We start from the raw sequence: 19,317 nt of genomic DNA on the forward strand, positions 1-19,317 counted from the left end.
AACCAGATAAAGATAAGAGATATAAGACGATGCTAAATAAGTAGATGTTGATCATAAAAAGAAAAATAAATGAAAGATGATCATTCATTTAATATTTTCTTTAATGGTACATTAAATAGTTTGTGCGAAATGAAACATAATTAATGACGAGAAGTGCACAATCCAATAATGTTGGGACATCTTCTTTTTGTGTGTCCTGGTGTTTGATAATATGCACATTTTTTTTGTACAATCATGTTGTTCTCTTATGTCCATATCAGTCCTTATTCGACTTGACTTAGGTCTTCCCTTTGAGGTTATTTTCATGTCGGGACTTGGCCATAGTATTTGACCAGTGTATGCATGTCAATACTCTTCATTTCTGAGTTCCATCAAATAGTCTTTCGTAACATGAAAGATTTGTTCCAATGTTGTTGTTTTTATTTTCTATATTTATTTATTTTTACATTTTTCTTCTTCTTATTTTTAAGCATTAAGTGTAGCAATTGCATTTGTTTTTTTTAGGTTTTTGCATTTAGGGTAGATAGACACTTCAATATTATTTGTGCGTTCAATATTAATTAATACTAATTGGCTTTGATTTTTTTATAATTATGTCCTGTATTTTTTTACTTGAAATTAACATGATTACATCATCAATAATAATAAAAATAAATATTAATTTATGTTTATAGATTCAACTTTTATGTTGTTGTAGAGTTTAATTTTTTATTTTCTTCATTCTTAAAAAAAAATTAAACTAAACATTTTTAATTTATTACTTTTTTATTTTTATTTTGTAAAAACTCATTTCTTTATTCATTAATTATATTTCTAACTATTTTAAACATTAAAATTACTTAATTTTTAATGTATTCAAAATTAAAATTATAAAAAGATAATAATTTATTATTTATTTATTTATTTTAAATGGTGTTAGATAGGAAAATAAAAAATAAAAGGGTGCTAGATAGGGAAATAAAAACAAAAAGGTGTTAGATAGGGAAATAAAAGTGTAAATGGTGCTAGATAAGGAATTGAGCCGTTTATATGCATCAATATTTTTTAATTTAATTAAGGTCAAAATACTTAACATAAATGTTTTTTATAAAAAAATAATTAAGGTCAGAATAAATATGTGTTAATTTATTTTATTTTTATTACTTGTACTTGTTAATTTTCTGTAGGAGTTTTAGAAGATAAAAACCCTACTAAACACACTACAATAGTATGAAATTGTTATCAAGCATCTACTTTATTTTAGAATAAAAAAAAAGGCATCTACTTTATTTTTATGTTAAATGTATTAACTTTAAATTGTAAACTATATGTGTATGTACTTGAAATAAATGTTTAAATTAATGTCAATCATAAATTATTATTAAATTATTATTGGTATATGAAAATATATAAAAAAATAATAATTATAGTGGGTGGCCAAATAAAAGGTTGAAAACTGAAAAGTTTATTTCATGATTTTTTTCGGGGTCGTGATGGCTCCTCTCTATAAGTCGAAGTGGTTACAAAACGGTAGAGGTATTTGATTGATTAAAAGACTCGTAAAATTGGTATAAAACTGATATATCATTTAATGGTCGATTTTGTAGGTTTTCATGGGATTATTCGAGTCAGGTAACAGAATTTTGGATTGATATTCTATTATCAAATAAAAATAATAATAAAATAAAGTAGATCTTTATCTTTATTTTCTAAATTTGTGCTAAGTTATTTTTTTAATACCTTTGGAATCTTTCAAAAGAACTCTTTAATCAACCATAATTCTCCCATATGAGGGATTTCAAATTGGAAAGGTTACAAGTTGTGATAGACCCTGTTAGAAAAGGATTTTCTTCTTTAATAATTTTTAACCAAAATATTTGGTTTTCACTGAGATAATATACAACTTTTCTCATTATCAATTTTGTACTACCCACTTTTCCCTCATTGAGAAATCTCATAATGGTTCTACAACCAAAAGTCAAAACTAATGCTTCTACCCTTTAACAAATATCTCATATTTTGTACTAAGTAATGCTTCTATCCTTTAACAAATCTCTCATATTTTGTACTAAGAGGATGATGCTCCCTAAATCGTCTAAAGTAAGAGTTGCGCATGTCCCTCATTATCTGTACCTAGAGAGATGATGTGAGTTGAATCAAGCATAGACACTTTTCAGCATATGAAAATAACAAGATATGTGAAGAAAGATGACAAATAGGAGTTATAATCAAAGAGAAACAAATCGGTACAAGTGAAGGAACTTAAGAAAACATCAGTGGAGAATAAAACCTTCCACAAGATGAACCAAACTCAAGATTGAGTGTCATTCCACATTGAACTGAAAACAATAAAAGGAATTGAATACAAATTACCAAATCAAATGAAGCTATAAGTGCAAAATTGAGAAAGAAAACACAAGAGGAATAAGAACAACCGAATGAAATTGAAGAACACAACACAAGAACACAAACTACCGATTGAAATTACAAAGACATGATTAGGAAATGGAGATGGAGATGGAATGAGAAAGACTTATGTGGTTGTAGTTCATGGAGAGATGAACACGCCACTTGGAGTTGATGATCCAAGATAAGTGTTTGAATGCCGCCACTTGGAGCTCTCCAATCACTCACAAGATGAGACAAGAAGAAGGAGAAACAATTCTCACAACTCTCACACAAATTTGTGTATAGTGACCTTTCTTAAATTTCAAATTCTGAATTTACATGAGCATGACACCTCTATTTATAATGTGAGGGTGCTGAAATTTAGGTGGGAAAATTCAAATGAAACTCATTTGAAATTGCCACCAAAAACAAGTCACATGGAAGGTGTGACTTCACATGGGAGGTGTGACTTGGTTTCTTTCTTTGGCACCTCTTAAAACTACACCTACACCTTCTTTTTATGTCACATGGAAGGTGTGACTTATCTTTGTACATTTGCACCTCTTATATCTATATCTACACCTTCCTTTTATGTTCTACTACAAATACCAAAATGAAATTACAAATAGAGACATCCAATGATGCTCATCTCCTAAAGCCTTGGCCTTGCTCCTCATGGGTTGGGTTTGGCCTTTTTGGACTTGGGCTTCTTGGGCTTGGGCCTCATTTTTTGAAAAGACCAATAAGAAGAACTTTAGATGTTTTTGGCCCTTGTCCATTCCTCTTATTAATGAGGTCTTTATTTGCTTGTTGAGATGACCCTTCAAGTGTAGCATCCTTGGTCATCTTTATGTATTTTTTATTCTCATCAAGAGAAGTGTTGGCGGACGCCAAAATAAGCAGGGGGCTTTGATACCCACAACCAATCGAATGGATCATTGACCCAAATTGAAAAGAATGGTATGAGTTTCATCGAACTCGTAGTGAACATACCAAGACTTGTTACGATCTAGCCAACTAGTTAACAAGATTGACAAATGAAGGTCACCTACGCAGATATGAGGATAAGCCGACAAGAAAGACATGATCCTCTCGAAGGAAGGATACATCCACAGTCTATCGACTGTCAGCAGTGAACACGAAAATCCCATCTTGGGTGATTTTAACACTATCATAGGAGGGTTTGTAGTAGGAGGGGTTGATGTGTGTAGACTTTACATACTTGAATAATGTCTACCCAAAAGACTCTTACCCTTGCCCAACATTGATGCAATAGTAAACATCACATCGAAATGTGAGCTACTCAATTTTATTGATGCATATTCGAGTTACAACCAAATTTGAAAGCACCTATTGGATGAGGAGAAAACAATGTTTATGGCAGAAATGACCAGCTACTACTATGTGATGTCATTCAAACTGAAAAATGTTGGAGCCACTTATCAACATTTGATGTATAAAATTCTCCAGCCTATGTTGGGAAGGAACATGGAAGCATATGTAGATGACATGATGCTGACTTCTACCTCCACAATTAATCACAAGGACGATTTAGAAGAGTTGTTTGCCACCATTGCATAATACGAATTCAAGCTCAATCCAAAAAAAATGTGTTTTAAGACTAAGGGCGGGGAAGTTCTTGGGTTTCATCCTCATGGAGCGAGGAATCAAGACAAATCTAGAAATATGTGTTGTCATCATTAATACGAGAAGTCCAAACAATGTAAAAGAAGTACAACGAATAACTAGGAGAATGGCAACACTATCCCATTTCCTTTCCAAATACGGTGACAAATACTTCCCTTACTTATAGTGCCTTCAGAAGAAGGATCAATTGCATTGATAGAGGAGTGTGAGGATGCCTTTGTAAACCTAAAGGAATACCTTTCCAGCCCCAAGTTCTTGTGAAACCAAGGAAGTAGACATGGTTGCAACGATACATTATTGTGAGTGACTGTGCTATTATTTCAGCCTTAGTCCAAGAGAATGAAAGGGAGCAGAAGCATATGTACTTTGTGAACAAGGTATTGCAAAGACTACATACACAATAACAAAAGCTGGAGAAAACGACATTGGCAGTAGTAGTAACTGCCCACCACCTACGTCATTATTTCCAAAGCTACATTGTCATTGTAAGAACCAATATGCCCATTAAATATGTACTTTGAAAGTTAGATGTGGTTGGATAGATGATGAAGTGGTCCATCAAACTTTATGAGTATGACTTCATTACAGAGCTAACTCCACCTCCAAAGGAATCATATTCGACAACAACATGATGTGTATTGTCAGTGAATGTGTCGTCCAACCTCAAAGGTAGCGGTGCATGGATCATCTTAAAGGTCCTGCGAATTAGACGGTTTGATTCACAATCACATGTTAGACGCTCTGTTGTAGTTACATTTTACATGTTTATAATTTTTTGTCTAAACTTTACTACATTATATTTTTACATTTCCTGTTTCAATTCCAATTTCTCCCTTCTTAATTTGTGAATAAAACAATATTACATAATAGATTCAATTAATATGTTTTCTTTGGGATTCAACCTATTTTGACCTTATATTGCATTTGGGAAAAACTTAGTATTTTTGTTTGAAAAAATGAATGTGATTGAGCAATTACCAGTGACCTAGTCCTACGAAAGGTGATACCACATTAGATCGAGAATAAGTTATCCCTCAAATGTGTCGATTAGTACAAAATCAATTAAATACTCGATAAAGACGCATACAGGCTGAAAACTCTAGATGAAGGTCTCATCTCTCAGACTTGGAACACTTAATGCTTGCGCTTTTATTGTAGTTAAAGTTTATTACCTTATGCAACACTCTTTTCCTTGAGAATTTCCTATTCTCAAGGATTTTTAAGAAGGTCAATTGAAATTTCAATAGACATTTTGTATTTATATTTACAAGTCAAATTATTTTGCTTGAAGGACTCTAGCAAGACTAGAATCCAATATAGTACAATCTTAAACCGAACTAAAATTAATCATTCTACATGAACAACTCTAACACGATTGGAGTCAAACCTTAAATCGAACTAAGACTGACCATTATGCATAAACGACTTTAACACAATTAAATCAAACCTTAGACCAAATTAAGATTAACTAATCTACATAAATAGTTCAATCTCAGTTCGAATTAGATCTCGACCTATAAATACAAAAATCATCACTCAAAATCAACTAACATCGGATGTTTCTCATTTAAATTCAATTAAATTTTAATTGAAATGACAACTATTTAATAAATCATAAAAATAACTTATAATATATATATATATATAACAAAATGTATTAACACTTTAATATAATCGGTTATATTGTTAATTTTTTTTAATATTTACTTTTTCTTTATTATAATAAAATAAATAATTAATATAATATTATTAAAATAAAAAAAAAATATATATTTTCAATTGAATTTATTACAAACTTTTCAACTCAAATTTATTTAATTTCTCTAAATTCAGATAATCTCAAATATCATTTTTTCCACATACAAATATGTGGTAAATCTTGATTACACATTAGAATATGGGATTGGTTTTAGATAATACACAGGTTGGCACATAGTTCCAAGTGACAAATATCAGTAATTATTGTATTGCACGTAATTCAAAAGACAACATTTTCATTCCGGCAAGTAATTTATAATATTTGAGGTTCCAAATTTTCCATGACAAAATAATGATGAATTTTTATTGTCAATAATTTATAACTACACCCCATTGAAACACTTTTTTACTATTTTTCAAAGCACTTTATATATCTGCCCTATTTTCTGATTGATAAATACTATTTTAAAATATTGATTTTATTATATTTGAGGGGTTTAATTAGTCATGCTAACAAAATAGATACCTTTAATTAAAAAAAAAAATTAAAGTTGAGATCCTTCTACAACTCTCTTAATTTCTTGTATTAAAAAGTTTATTTTTATTTTCACTTATAAAAACTATAATTAATCGGTCAACACTTTCATTTCATGCCTACTTTAATGCATCAAACGTAATGGAAGTTGATGTAACCAAGCACTTCCGTCCAATTTTATACTCTTAAACTTCAATTAATTTCTTTAGTTCAATTATAATATTTTTTAATTAAAAACTGTAGTATATTATTGATAACATAATTTATTAAAAAAAACTTTTAAATAGTATTATTATTATTGAGACACTCTTTCAATATTTGATTTTTTCCGAAAATAACAATTACCAAAAAAGTACATCTCTTTGAAATCTACTTGCAGAAAAATTTTGTTTCTTAAACAGAAACTGATATCTAGGAACGAATTCTACACTTATTTTTTTTTTAAAAATTACATTTGATAAAAAGAAAATATTTATATAATATAATATTTACAACTATCACAAAATTCCTTTTTTTTTAAATTTTAGATATTATTTACAACCTTTTTGTATAAATATTACAAAAGCATAAATTATTTTGTTATATTTAGTGACATGAATCGTATAATATAAACCCAAAGTACCACGAAAAAAAGGTAACAAAAAACGAGTTCAAAAATGTCATTTTAAGAAAATTTAAACAATAGACTATCTTGAAGAACCAATAAAAATATGATTCATTAAATTAATCACACAAATTTCATTTCAGTTTAAATTAATATTATTTTATTCTCGTAAATTAAAAAACATAAATTAAATTTCAAATTATTATATTTATAAAAACTAATCAATTACACATACATTATTAATTTTATTTATTACTTTGACTTACTTCAAAATATAAAGTTTGGCAATGTTATTTTTTCATACATATTCCCCTTCCATCTCTTACTTGTTTAACCATCAATGGTCACATCACATCTCATAACTTATGAAGTATCCATCTTCTTATCCCCAAGGATATTCACACTGTATCATGAACACCATTTTTAAATCTAATGTCTTATTGCTATTTTGTGAAATCAAATTAGGTCTAATTATTAAGAAAAATATGGTTTTCAATATTTTTGCCTCAGTTCTTTTATTATTGAACTGGTATAGTTAATTGGGTATTTTAAGTTCAAAATAATAGTACAAGTTGGATAATAAATAGAGTTTACAAATTACAAAGACTTATTTCCTGTATAATCTCTAAAATATATACTTCTTTTCACCTTGTCTTTCTACAAACTAAATGATGATGATGATTATGATAATAATCATTGGGGAATTAAGTTAATTAATAGAATAGAAAGAAAAGGTGGGGGTGGAAGGACACGGTGATTCTATTATTTACACATTAAAACTAATTATTGATATACATGAATCTGTTATTTACAATTTCAACAGAGAAACAAATCCTTGGTAGTATCCACAATTTTGCATCATAGTCAAGCTAGTGAAGCTACTCCTTAAGCTTCTCTATCTCTCCAACCATTTTATATACACTGTTAATTAAGCCTCCACTGCCAAATCAAAGAATATTTCCATGCCTGAATTAAAAACCCAGAAGGAGATAAGCCAATTAAACATGTATAACAATGATACTAACAAAACTGGTACAAACACAATGCTTACACAATACTAATAAAAAAACAGAAGTGATAACAACAATAAGAACTTTGTTGTCTATTTCATGTTATTTTAATGTATCCTAGGTTGTTGCCCTATAAGCATTATGCTAATACAAGAGTTACAAATGATTGATTGTGTTGTAAACAATGCATACCAAGAAACTTTAAACAATGTATAAAGCAGATGGAAACAAAGTACCTTCAATTCAAATTCAACTCCATTTTCTTCAAAATGATTCTTCAAGCTTTCTGTCACTATTTACAAACATGAGTTGAGCCTCGGTGTTTAAGTGCTCCCTTCTATTATTTACAATCTCATGCTGAGTATTTGGTTTAAAGGTGTCACTGTTATTTACAAAGCTCACAGTTTCAGAAGGCATAACATGATTATCCCATTCAGTTCCTTCAATCCCACTTTTAAACTCAGAAAGAGCATCACCATCATCATCAGTCCTGGATGAAATCCTGCCATTTCCAGATGGCCGCAAACCATGATGTGACAGTTGGTCATCTCTTTTTCTATCTATAGAAGTCCTGTAACACAATCATAATTTTTCAATATTATAAGCAAGCTATCTACGATGGGGGAATAATAAAGCAAGTAAGAATCCAAAGAAAATTTAACATCAACAGACAAAGTGACAAATACAATATTTAGAAGCACAATGCTCAATACTAAGTCAAAAGAATACAGGAGAAAATCATTCCATTAATTTGTCATCAAACCTTGTCTGCTGTAAATTTGGAGACTGAAAATAGTCCACAATTGGAACCAAGTCTTTCGATCTAGCTTCAATCACGCATGTTGGAATCTTTTCAATCTCAAATTCGCCTTCCGAAGGAGCTTCTATGTTAGGCTCTTGCAACATTGAATGAAAATATATCTGGTTGGAAAAGAATTATGCATGTAAAAATCAACTAAAGGGCGTATCCTAAGAGACTAAAACCACAGTTTCTGGAATTAAAATGACATACCTCTGGTTTTGACCATAATGAAGTCTGAGCTTGATGCATTTGAAGTTCAGCTTCTGAAATATATAAATGATGCTTCTCCTCAAGAGAGGGATTAACTTTAATCACTCCATTCCTGATTTTCGGGGTAATGGTGTGCTCCTCCCCCATTTCCTCTGGATATATTTTTTTGGCATCGGACATTCCATTCTCACCATATATGTCTATGTTGTCTTCTCGCTCTCTTCGACTATGACATATATTCCATTTTTGCATAGCCTCAACTACTAATCTTGCATCATCCTGTGGAAGGGATTCATAAGCAGGAGCCAATCCAGAGACAACAGCTGAATCTTGACTGGTTAACATCCGCAGAGCATATTGTATCATAGAACCAGTGGGTGAAAAAACCAACAGTTGATACTTTGAATTGTTCCCTTCAGAACTTTTATACTTGCGAAAAGATGAAGCAATAGCCCCAGAAAGGGAAGTCTTCCTACCAGTTGCAGCAGCAGCAGCACCAGTTACGGTGCCCCTCCAGCCATTGGCTCCATTCCTGATCCGGCTTACCACAGAAAGAGTGATTGGAGGACCAGCCACAACCAAACTCTTTTGTTTAGGCTTTAGCATGGCTGAACTATGAGTCCATCCCGGGGGGTGATTAGCTGTAGTGCCTAATCCACTATTTTTTGTGGTAAAACTATCATCATCATAGGACTGAATATTTACATGTCCTCCTTGAGGATTTATGGCAAATAGATGGCTAGTGCCCCTCGAGGAACTAATCATAATCCACTTGCTGTCATCACTGAAACTGATATCTTGAATAACCTGAAAATCCCAATACATATTATTATAGGTCCATGCTGCTTGTGTAAATGAATTTTGATTAAGACACCGAAAATACATTAAACAAAAGGACAATCTATGCACTCACCGCATTTGTAAAGCCACGTTGCAGCTTATACAAATGAACATAAGGGCCAGTATCAGAAGCTGACAAATTGTCCTGTACAGGCATGATCTTGAAAACATTTATGTTATGACCCTGAATGGAAGCTGTCACTAAAATGGTACCACTAGGATCAAAGCTTAATGCTGAAATGGGACTCTTGTGGGCCCTAAATTGCGCAATAACATTTCTGGAGACAATATCTTTAACAATAACCTGAATGAAAACAAAAACAAAGTTACCCTACATTAAAGACAGAACAAAATGCTACAGCAGCAACCATAACAGTACTCTCAACCTGATAAGTAAAACAACAAGTAAACCTCAAAAATATTTGCAAAGACATCTATTTTAAGAAAGACATTAATATTTTCAAAACAAGATTTGTACGAACAATGCTGGAAGAAAAAGAATATAATCCTAGTAACAATATAATATTTTTTAATCTATGTACCATCTGTAAGCCAACATATATATATTCAAGTAAACACAAAATCAAGAACAGCATTTCACCATTCCAATGTTATCTGCATCTGTTGAATGACTATTAATGGTTCCAATGCCCTTAGAGCTAGAATTTACAGATTGTAATGAACCATTGGTATCAGAGCAGTATCTGGAAAGTTTCTTATACCCCATGTCTCCGAGGGATACAATACCAGTAGCAATATGCTTGCTGGACTCTTTGGCATAGTGTGCAATCAAACTCCCATTAGAAGAAAAACCAGAAAAACTTGCAGAAGGTATCAAATGTTGTGCACTGACATGTCCTGAATTGGAGACAGCAACTGGACTTCCACTATAAGCCAGCCATCTTGGTCCCACCGCAAGTGGTCCATAACCTATGCCTCCAGAACCAGAGACACTCATGACTATAGGATTGGTATGTAAAATATATGCCCTTATTAATGTGGTGGCATCGAAACAGTGAATCTGCAAAAGAATGATTCCATCAAATATTCCAGCAAAATACATTCTAAAGTTGATTAGTATAGAATATATATTAGAAAGTATACCTGAGTGGACTGAGAAATAGCAACTACTCGGGGACTGCACCTCACAGAATAAACAACAGATCTAAACTTCAGCACATGAACATATGATTGGGATTTCATAGAATAAAACCTAACGGTAGTTGGCAGGTAGTTTCCATTCATTTGGTCATGTGAGTTTAAAGTGCTCCCATTATTAGGAGTGACCAACCCATCCTGAACATTGCTCCCTCCTACAAAGAACCCATCAGTACAAACAACCAACAGCTGGCGACTGTTACTGTAATTGTCTTCAGATCTTTTGGATGCAATTGGATTAGGTACCATTTGCATAAAAGAAACAGGACCATCATGTCTGGATACAAGGTCACGGACATTATTTGATTCATCGACATGCCAAACCTGGAAGCCAGATCGATATCCTAGAAGAAGTACTTTCTGACTAACTTCTCCCTCACCCTCTAACTTGTCAAACCCGGCCCAGATAACCTATATAAATTTATGATTGAAATAAGTCACCAGGTCTACACAAAATATAAAAAAATATAAATGAAATAAAGTATCTATTATTCAGTAGAAGAAAGGAAACTAAAAGAAATATAAAATACCAACAACATATCAGATTCAGCACTGCAAAGAAAAAATGAAATTTAAGAACTTGACAGGGATTTGAGTATTTAAAAGCAATTCTCTGGACATTCATACAAAGACTTAAGGTATTCAAATTTACTGTCCCCTTAAATCAAATCACAACTAGATGAACAAATTCATGAAACAACCTGATTATCTCCAAAAAGCACATAGCTAGACATATAATTTATCTGTTCACACACCCAGTAAAAACAGATTAGATCACTTTTTCATACAAAGAAGTCTATTAAGTCCATTATCATGAAAGAGCCAAATAAAAGAATTACATCGTTAAAAATGGTTATAACTTTCAAATTTTAGCTTCGTATCAGTTGAAAGTGTCCATAAAATCAAATGTAAAAACTCTAAATCCCTTCTACCTCACATGAATTCCTAACCGTGCAATCCATAACACTATGCAATGTGACACACTCCTGCTTATATCCAATAAATGACATCATTTCTTACTACACAGGATGCTTAAATCCAAATAGTGTCCACGTTTGTAGCCAAAATTAGTAAAACTATAAATAACTTCTCATATCAAACTATCAAAGAGAGCAAGACAAGTGTTAAACAGAAGATTAGCATAATCATGAAATAGAAACCTAAAAATGCCAAACCACCAATTTCCTGATATTAAAGTGTCAAGACACCTGCAAATTAAAATTGCAAGGATGCATTCACTACTTTACCAGATAGTGGTTGATCGTAGTCAAAGTAAAGTATAACACTAAGCAAACTTAAGGAACAATATCAGGTGTTCAAACCCATTCTATAGAGGTGTTTACCCAGCCATAACTTCCGACATAAGGGTTACACATGTGCCTATGGAATTGTATACTCTTTCAGAGACAAAATAATGTATAGTCCACTTCTAAATATTAGCATTCAAAACATTCCATTCAACAAAGCATCCTTTCAAAACAAACAATAAAAAACAAAATAAGAACTTCACAAATAGGAAGCCACTAATTGCACCAAGCAAGAGCTCTCGGTAGGCTAACATGACCAAGCAATGGCATTCTTATCCCCAAATCACACATTGATTGAATCAATAAACATGACCCCAAATAAAAAGCACAATACCTTTTTATTAAACCTTGCACGCGACAATTCAAAGTATAGAATTTTGAACTATGTAATAATGACTGAGTATGAACAAGCAGCGGCAATGACACCAGATTCGCATGTTAAACCTATACTTTAAAATTAGAAGAAATATAGACCATTCAGATACAAAATCAAGGTTTATCTCTATCACAAAAAACAAGGAGTTTTTTAAACAATCAATGAATCTAAACCTGCCCTCTAATATTAGAAGTCATTTAAACCATTCAGAAACATGATCAAGTAATTAAACAATTATACATAAACCAAAAATAAACACCCTATAAATGCAAACTGACCACCACCTTTACAATTTAAATCAATACAAAACACTAGTTCACCGCGATGACCAATCGAGCAACTAGTCCCAAATCACCAATAAAAAAACTGATACATACCTGATCATGGTCGGGGAGATCATCCCTCTCCACAACGGATGAAGCTACAACAGATGCAGCAGAACGCGCAACAGTGGAAGCACCAGAGGAAACAATCCTTAAGTAGCTAGAAAGAGCACGAAAAGAACTAGGAATGAAGCCGCTGGTTTTGCCACCACCATTACCCTGATGAAGAAGCTGTTGCTTCTGTGCATCATTCCTCATCCCCATCACCAAAAACACCAAAATAGATCCTAACCACAACACAAAAATCAACGATTCCCCAAATTCACCTTCAATCATAACCCCAACTTCCCTCCCCGTTCTTCACCCTCTCCCACCATCCACAACCACAGCAAATCTTCAATCACGCCGACCGAAAAGTACAACCACCCCAAATAAAATTAAAATCTTTTTTTTTCTGGGTTCTGCTCCAAAACACCAAAAACGACAAAGAAGACAAAAAAGTTGGGATTTTTCTTTTCCTTCAAACCACAATCAGTTATTATTTTTGTTATTATTATTATTCCCCATAATAAATGAAAAAGAATAAAGGATTCAACTAATTACACAGAATAAAATAAAAATGAAACTTCACGGTTTTATAAAATGCTAGATATGATTGATCAGATAGGATTAAGGAAAAGGGTGTTCCAAAAACCAGCGGATAACCAGGGAAGAAGAGATCCGATGAGAGGGAAAATCAAAAGCTAGAGAGAGAATAACTGTAGAGAGGAAGAAGAAGGAAGATAGAGATGGAGAGAGAGAGAGAGAGAGAGAGAGAGAGAGAGAGAACGGAATTGATTATTGGATAACAAAGGAAGGAAGAAGCAAAACCAAATTGTGGAAAAGAAAAAAAAAAAGAAAAAAGAGTCTATGCTCACGTCTCTTGTGTTTCTCTCTCCAAAAGGGTTTTATTAATTTTTTCAAAGTTGTTTCTTCTTTTCGTGTGTTTGTTGTTGGTTGTGTTGTGTTGGAATTCAAAGCTGTTCCTTCCAACCAGTTCAACAAGAAACTAACCTCTTCTCCTTCAAAGTTATCTCTCTCCCACGTCTCCAGCAGTATCCAGTATCCAACGCTGTCAAACAGTTTTTCTTCTTCTTTTCACCTTCTCTCTAATTAATCATTAATTAAATAAGTTTGTGGGATTAAAATGATTGAAGAATTAAATTAAGGGGTGACTGTCCCAGTTCCCATTATGCCTTTTAACACTTTCCAACTAAGCACCTTCATAATGAATCATACTATTCCTAATTACTACTGCTTCCTAAAATATTGCTAACTTCTCCCATAATCTTACTCTTTTTCCTAGCTCACATTTTTCTCCATAAAAACCCTTCATACAATATCTTCACACTTTTATTTTTTTATATATTACTATTATGGTTAAAAAAACATTACAAATTACTGAATTTTTAAAATAGTTATTATAAAAAAAACTACAATTTTACTTTTACATCATTAAAGGTATTGATTAAATATGTTTCTTATTATACATTTAACAAACAAATTTACAATGTTAAGAAAGAAAAAAGATATTAATAAAATTTTATTTTATTATAAATATTTATAAAATTTAAAGTTTTGGTTAGGAATAAAAGTTAATTTTACTTTATATGATAAATAAAGAAAAATATATTTAACCTTCTATATTTTAAGTTCTGCCATGCGTTTGATCATTTCACATTTTATATAAATTTGAATATTATTTTTAATGCGCGGTTAATATAAAGATTTTTATATAGATTATCACTATAAATTATAGTAGATATAATAAGTTTTATAGAATTTATTCTAAGCTCATAGTTTTATAATATTTGATTATAATCATGTATGTAAGATAAAGATGCCATCGTAAAAAATGCTTTAACAAACCTATTTAAATTGATATTGTTTTAAAATAATGACTAATTGCATTAAGATTATCAATATATTTAAGTTAATGAGACATTGAAAAAATAATTAAAGTGTATAATTTAAATGAAATTATTCAGTTTTATAATAAAAATAAGTTTGAAGTATCAATATTTTAAAATTTAAGAGGATAAATAATTTTAATAATTTTTAATCTATTTCAACGAGCTAAATACTTATATATATATATATATATATATATATATATATACATTCTGAAAACATGTGTTTTTATTCCAATTTATTTATTATGTTTTATTCAAAGTAGTTTAAGTAAATAACATTAATAACGATGATTATATAAAAATAAATAATTTATATTATACTGTAATGTTGAAAAATGTAAATGAATTATAATATGCCATGTTTTGAAATGTTTCCCAAATTTCAGATTTGGATAATTTTTTTATTTTAAAACATAATAAGAAAAAAATAAGAATATAAATTAAGCACAACTTTTTCAGCGCATGCATCGCTCTCTCTTAATATGTAAAAAGAAGATACATAATTAGCAACACATATATATTAAATACTTTATAAATTCATATTATTTATATTTTTGAATTATATAATGTCATATATTAATACCTATATTATTTTTTTCTCTCTCATTCATTATGAAAGGTAATAATTTTCTATTTGTTCACTTTACAGTTTCCAAATAATCTCTACTATTACTTGAAGCACTTTTACTTTATTGGTTGGTGCTACTTAGAAACAAAAAAACAATGCATTCAGGGTAAAAAGTGAAAAGGTACCATTAACTTTTAACATTATGAGATGTTTCCTCGGAGAAATAATAATAATAATAAATGCAAGTTGAAATTAGTCAAACATTGGTGGTTTAATGATTGTATGAAACTCGTGAGCTAGGAGGGTGACCAAATATTTTGCATTTTAATTTTTTTAAAAATAAATAAACAATGACTACTATTACTCAATTATGGTACCAAAAATCAAAATTGCACTTTTCCAACGACTTTACTTTCTTTTCTTCCTTTAAAGGGTTGAAAGAGATGAAGCATGATCAAAGAGAATGAAAAGGGAAATTAAGATACCCAAAATGGTGCACAAAGCTTCCTTAAGTTACTATGGATGTGTTTCCCCTCATGTTTATTGTCTCCATTTGGTTATTTTCTTTGTAACTTTCTTATGGAAAATATTATGAAGAGTTTGGTTCTCAAGAAATGTGGGGACCAAAAAATTTAGGCCACTCAAATAGGGGAATGGTCCATCTTTACCTACAAATCATTGGTCATTCTTTTAGTATCAAACAGATTTTGTGATCCTTTTCTCAGCTCATATGTGACATGCAAAGCTCCAAACAAAAACACAACTCCCAAAATATCCATTTCCATTCTTTTCAACTCATATCTAATGTGTACCTATACTACTTCCATCAATTGCCAAAACCATAGAACAACAAGCCCACACAAAACTAGGAAAATTATAAACTATGCTATCATCACATGCATAATTCAAATCAAAACTTTTCATATTTGTTACTATTTCAATATTTGAAAAGATTGAAAGTAATAAATGGTATCTCCAATTTCTACAAATTTAGTAAGTTGTTTGATGGATATTTTAGATTTAAAAGTTCACTTCTTAATATAGTATTAGAGTTATTTAGAATTTATTTTAGTGAAAATTTATTAGACTTATCATGTCATCTGCTATTGAGAGAATCATCCATATATATATATAGTCTCACGTATGAGTTGAAAGATTTCGATATGAGAAAAATGTTGAAGATCCTAAATCAACTATAAATAAAAATATTTCATAATATATAAATAGATATAAATAAAAATATTTTATAATATATAAGTAGATGAAAACCTTATCTTATAAACTGATTTTTATAATATCAGTTTAGATGTCAAGTTGAGGTGTCATCCTATCTAAGATGTCAAGTTACATAGTGATGACTAACATGAACATTTTTATAAAAAAAAAACTGATTTTATAAAATTGAGTAAAACATAAAATCTAATTTTTATTTTTTTAATCAAAATTTCAACTAAATTAGTGAAGTAATAAAAGATTCTATTAAATGTTATCAAAATATAAAACTATATTTATTGAAAAGGGTGAAGAATATTTTATCTAAGTTTTGTGATGTATACCATTATAATAAAACTCAGAATTTTTGTCTTCTTGATAATTGTTTTGGTTTGAATCTATTCCAATACTTGAAATTTTGAAAATGAGATTTAAACCTAAAAGAATATATACTCATTGATAGCAAAGGTTGGACAATGAGGTGTTTGCAAGGGTCGCTAATGGTAACCTAATGCAACAAGAAACCTCAAAGCTAACCTCACTTTTTCATCAAGTCAATGAGAATGTTTCATTTCACAAGGAAAACTTTAAAACGTGCTTCTAAAGTTATTTTAGGATTTTTTTTTTAGTTTAATTCTAGTGAAATAATTATTTATTCTCGTAAATTCTTTCAAAAAATGATAAAACACAAGTAATTACTTGACCAGATTAAATTAAACTAAATACACAATTAGTATGTAACTTATTTTATTCATCTATTAGTTTGTCTAGTCAAAATAAAAAACATTTAATATGCATTGCAGTACTTTTTCATGGATTACTTAAAAAATCACTTTTAATATTAAACTGTTATTTTAATTCTAACAAAAACATACTAACTTTAATAAAATAAAATAAAATAAATTGAAAAATATAAAATCATATTAAAAATATGTGTCTACGAAATAAATAAAAAAATACTATTTTAAAATAATAGTTTAAATTTAATAAACTAGTTTATCATTTTTGGTAAAAAATTGACTTTCATTTACGTTATCGACAAATTCTTTAAAACAATTTTAACAAAATGGTGCTTATTTAAGCATTTTATATTTATCTCCTTAAAAAGTTAATTTAAGAGATCTATATTGTGAGTCAACAAAGGAAAAGTAAAAGGGAAGAAAAGCTGTACCACAAATGCAGATTTTTATTGAAGAATTAAGAATTTATTAGATGAAAATAAATGTTTTGGTTTTTGGTCTAAGGATAAAAAAAGTAATGGCGTCATACAAGATACACAATCACAACACCATTATTACTTTTTTAATATAGTTTTTTTAATTATTTATTTAAGAACCGATTTTGAACTACTTTTTCTATTATATAAAAACTTAAAATTTGTTTGGTTAATCAAATATAAATCATTTCGAGAAGAGAAGTTGGTGTTTGGTGTTGTTTGATAAATTTCTCTGTGTTGCTTATTTATTTTATTTTAATTAAATAGTGTTTTTATAATACCTAAACTCTGCAGAACACTTTTTCTTGTTGCAATCTTCTCGTCTTCCTGGTCTTTCGGCTGGATCTCCTTTGGTCTGGACACGATGGGGGGAGTACCTGCGAGGACACTCTGACGATCAAGTCAGACCGAGAGCTAGGTACCAGAAGAGTAGGGAGTGAATAGTTACCTTGGGTGTTGTGCCTCTTCTGCTATTTATACTGCTCTAGATGGGCTATGGCTGCTATGGGCCTGCTTTAGGGTCCAAACGAATGCTCAATTGTGCCTTAACCGTGCTTATCATTTAAGTTGACTTGTTTATACCTAATTACGTGTTTAGTTTTGCATCTTGTCGTCTAGTCGGCTTTGTCGTCTGGTCGGCCTTTCGGCCACCCGGTAGTACATATGCCCCCCAGGCTCGAGTGAGTTGGTTTGAACGTAACGTAGAGTCGAATTGCCGTGAGTCTTCGCAGGCCGAGAGGTTTTGCTAACGTACCCTCAGCAGGGACTCACTTGGGTGTTCTTCCTTGGCCGAGAGGTTTTTCCGAACTCTCTTGGCCGAGAGGTTTTCTTTCAAACTCTCTTGGCCGAGAGGTTTTCTTTCATATTCTCAGCAGGGATTCACTTGGGTGAATTCTTCTTTGGCCGAGAGGTTTTCTTTGAAACTCTCTTGGCCGAGAGGTTTTTTATCGCACTCTCGGCAGGGATTCACTTGGGTGAATTCTTCCTTGGCCGAGAGGTTTTTCTAATGCACTCTCGGTAGGGACTCACTTGGGTGAATTCTTCCTTAGCCGAGAGGTTTTCTTTCAAAATCTCTTGTCTGAGAGGTTTTTAATCGCACTCTCGGCTGGGATTCACTTGGGTGAATTCTTCCTTGTTTCATGACTGCTCAATTGCTGGATGTCGAGTGCGGTGACTTGTACTCGAGGCGCGTGGACCTGTAGCAGTGAGAGTCATACGCTAGGTGTAATCTGATCCGTTCGTTGGATGTTGATCCAATGTTGATATTCATTTTGACGGTTCGCATTCCCATCTTCTTTGCCTATAAATAGGAGTAGTGGTGGGCTTCGATTTCTTCGCGTGAACCGTGTATTAGCTCCGAGAGTCCGATTGCCGAGTTATATCCTTGCATTCTATATACATTGATTGAGGAGTTTTCTAGAGGTAACGATGTCTTCGCTTTCGGCTACCACCTCATTTTCATCTGTGTCTGGGGGTCCGAATAGGGAGAGGC

General features: G+C 31.3%; 1 protein-coding gene across 2 annotated transcripts; it reads right to left on the reverse strand.

Moving 5' to 3' along the window:
- Positions 1-7,586: 7,586 nt before the first annotated feature.
- LOC137835316 (autophagy-related protein 18f-like) lies at positions 7,587-14,089 on the reverse strand. 2 transcript variants are annotated; one of them, XM_068643774.1, is made up of 8 exons: positions 12,932-14,089; positions 10,818-11,282; positions 10,315-10,734; positions 9,787-10,017; positions 8,874-9,680; positions 8,625-8,782; positions 8,098-8,432; positions 7,587-7,790 (listed from the first exon to the last, which is right to left on the reverse strand). In XM_068643774.1, the coding sequence occupies exons 1-7, from the start codon at positions 13,211-13,213 to the stop codon at positions 8,126-8,128; spliced, it is 2,670 nt and encodes an 889-aa protein (XP_068499875.1). In that variant the 5' UTR covers positions 13,214-14,089; the 3' UTR covers positions 7,587-7,790; positions 8,098-8,125. The 2 variants fall into 2 exon arrangements, with proteins under 2 accessions (XP_068499875.1, XP_068499874.1); XM_068643773.1 differs by having other exon boundaries at positions 7,587-7,817; positions 12,932-14,054.
- Positions 14,090-19,317: the final 5,228 nt, after the last annotated feature.

The sequence above is a fragment of the Phaseolus vulgaris genome, chromosome 5 (genome assembly GCF_000499845.2).
Source record: "Phaseolus vulgaris cultivar G19833 chromosome 5, P. vulgaris v2.0, whole genome shotgun sequence".
NCBI lineage: Eukaryota > Viridiplantae > Streptophyta > Magnoliopsida > Fabales > Fabaceae > Phaseolus > Phaseolus vulgaris.

Excerpts from the sequence above, each read along its gene's own strand:
- LOC137835316 (XM_068643774.1), bottom strand. The coding sequence starts at position 13,213 with ATGATTGAAGGTGAATTTGGGGAATCGTTGATTTTTGTGTTGTGGTTA. Across the intron at positions 11,283-12,931 it reads ATCTCCCCGACCATGATCAG|GTTATCTGGGCCGGGTTTGA; the intron begins GTATGTATCAGT and ends AAATTTATATAG. Across the intron at positions 8,783-8,873 it reads CATTATGGTCAAAACCAGAG|ATATATTTTCATTCAATGTT; the intron begins GTATGTCATTTT and ends TTTTCCAACCAG.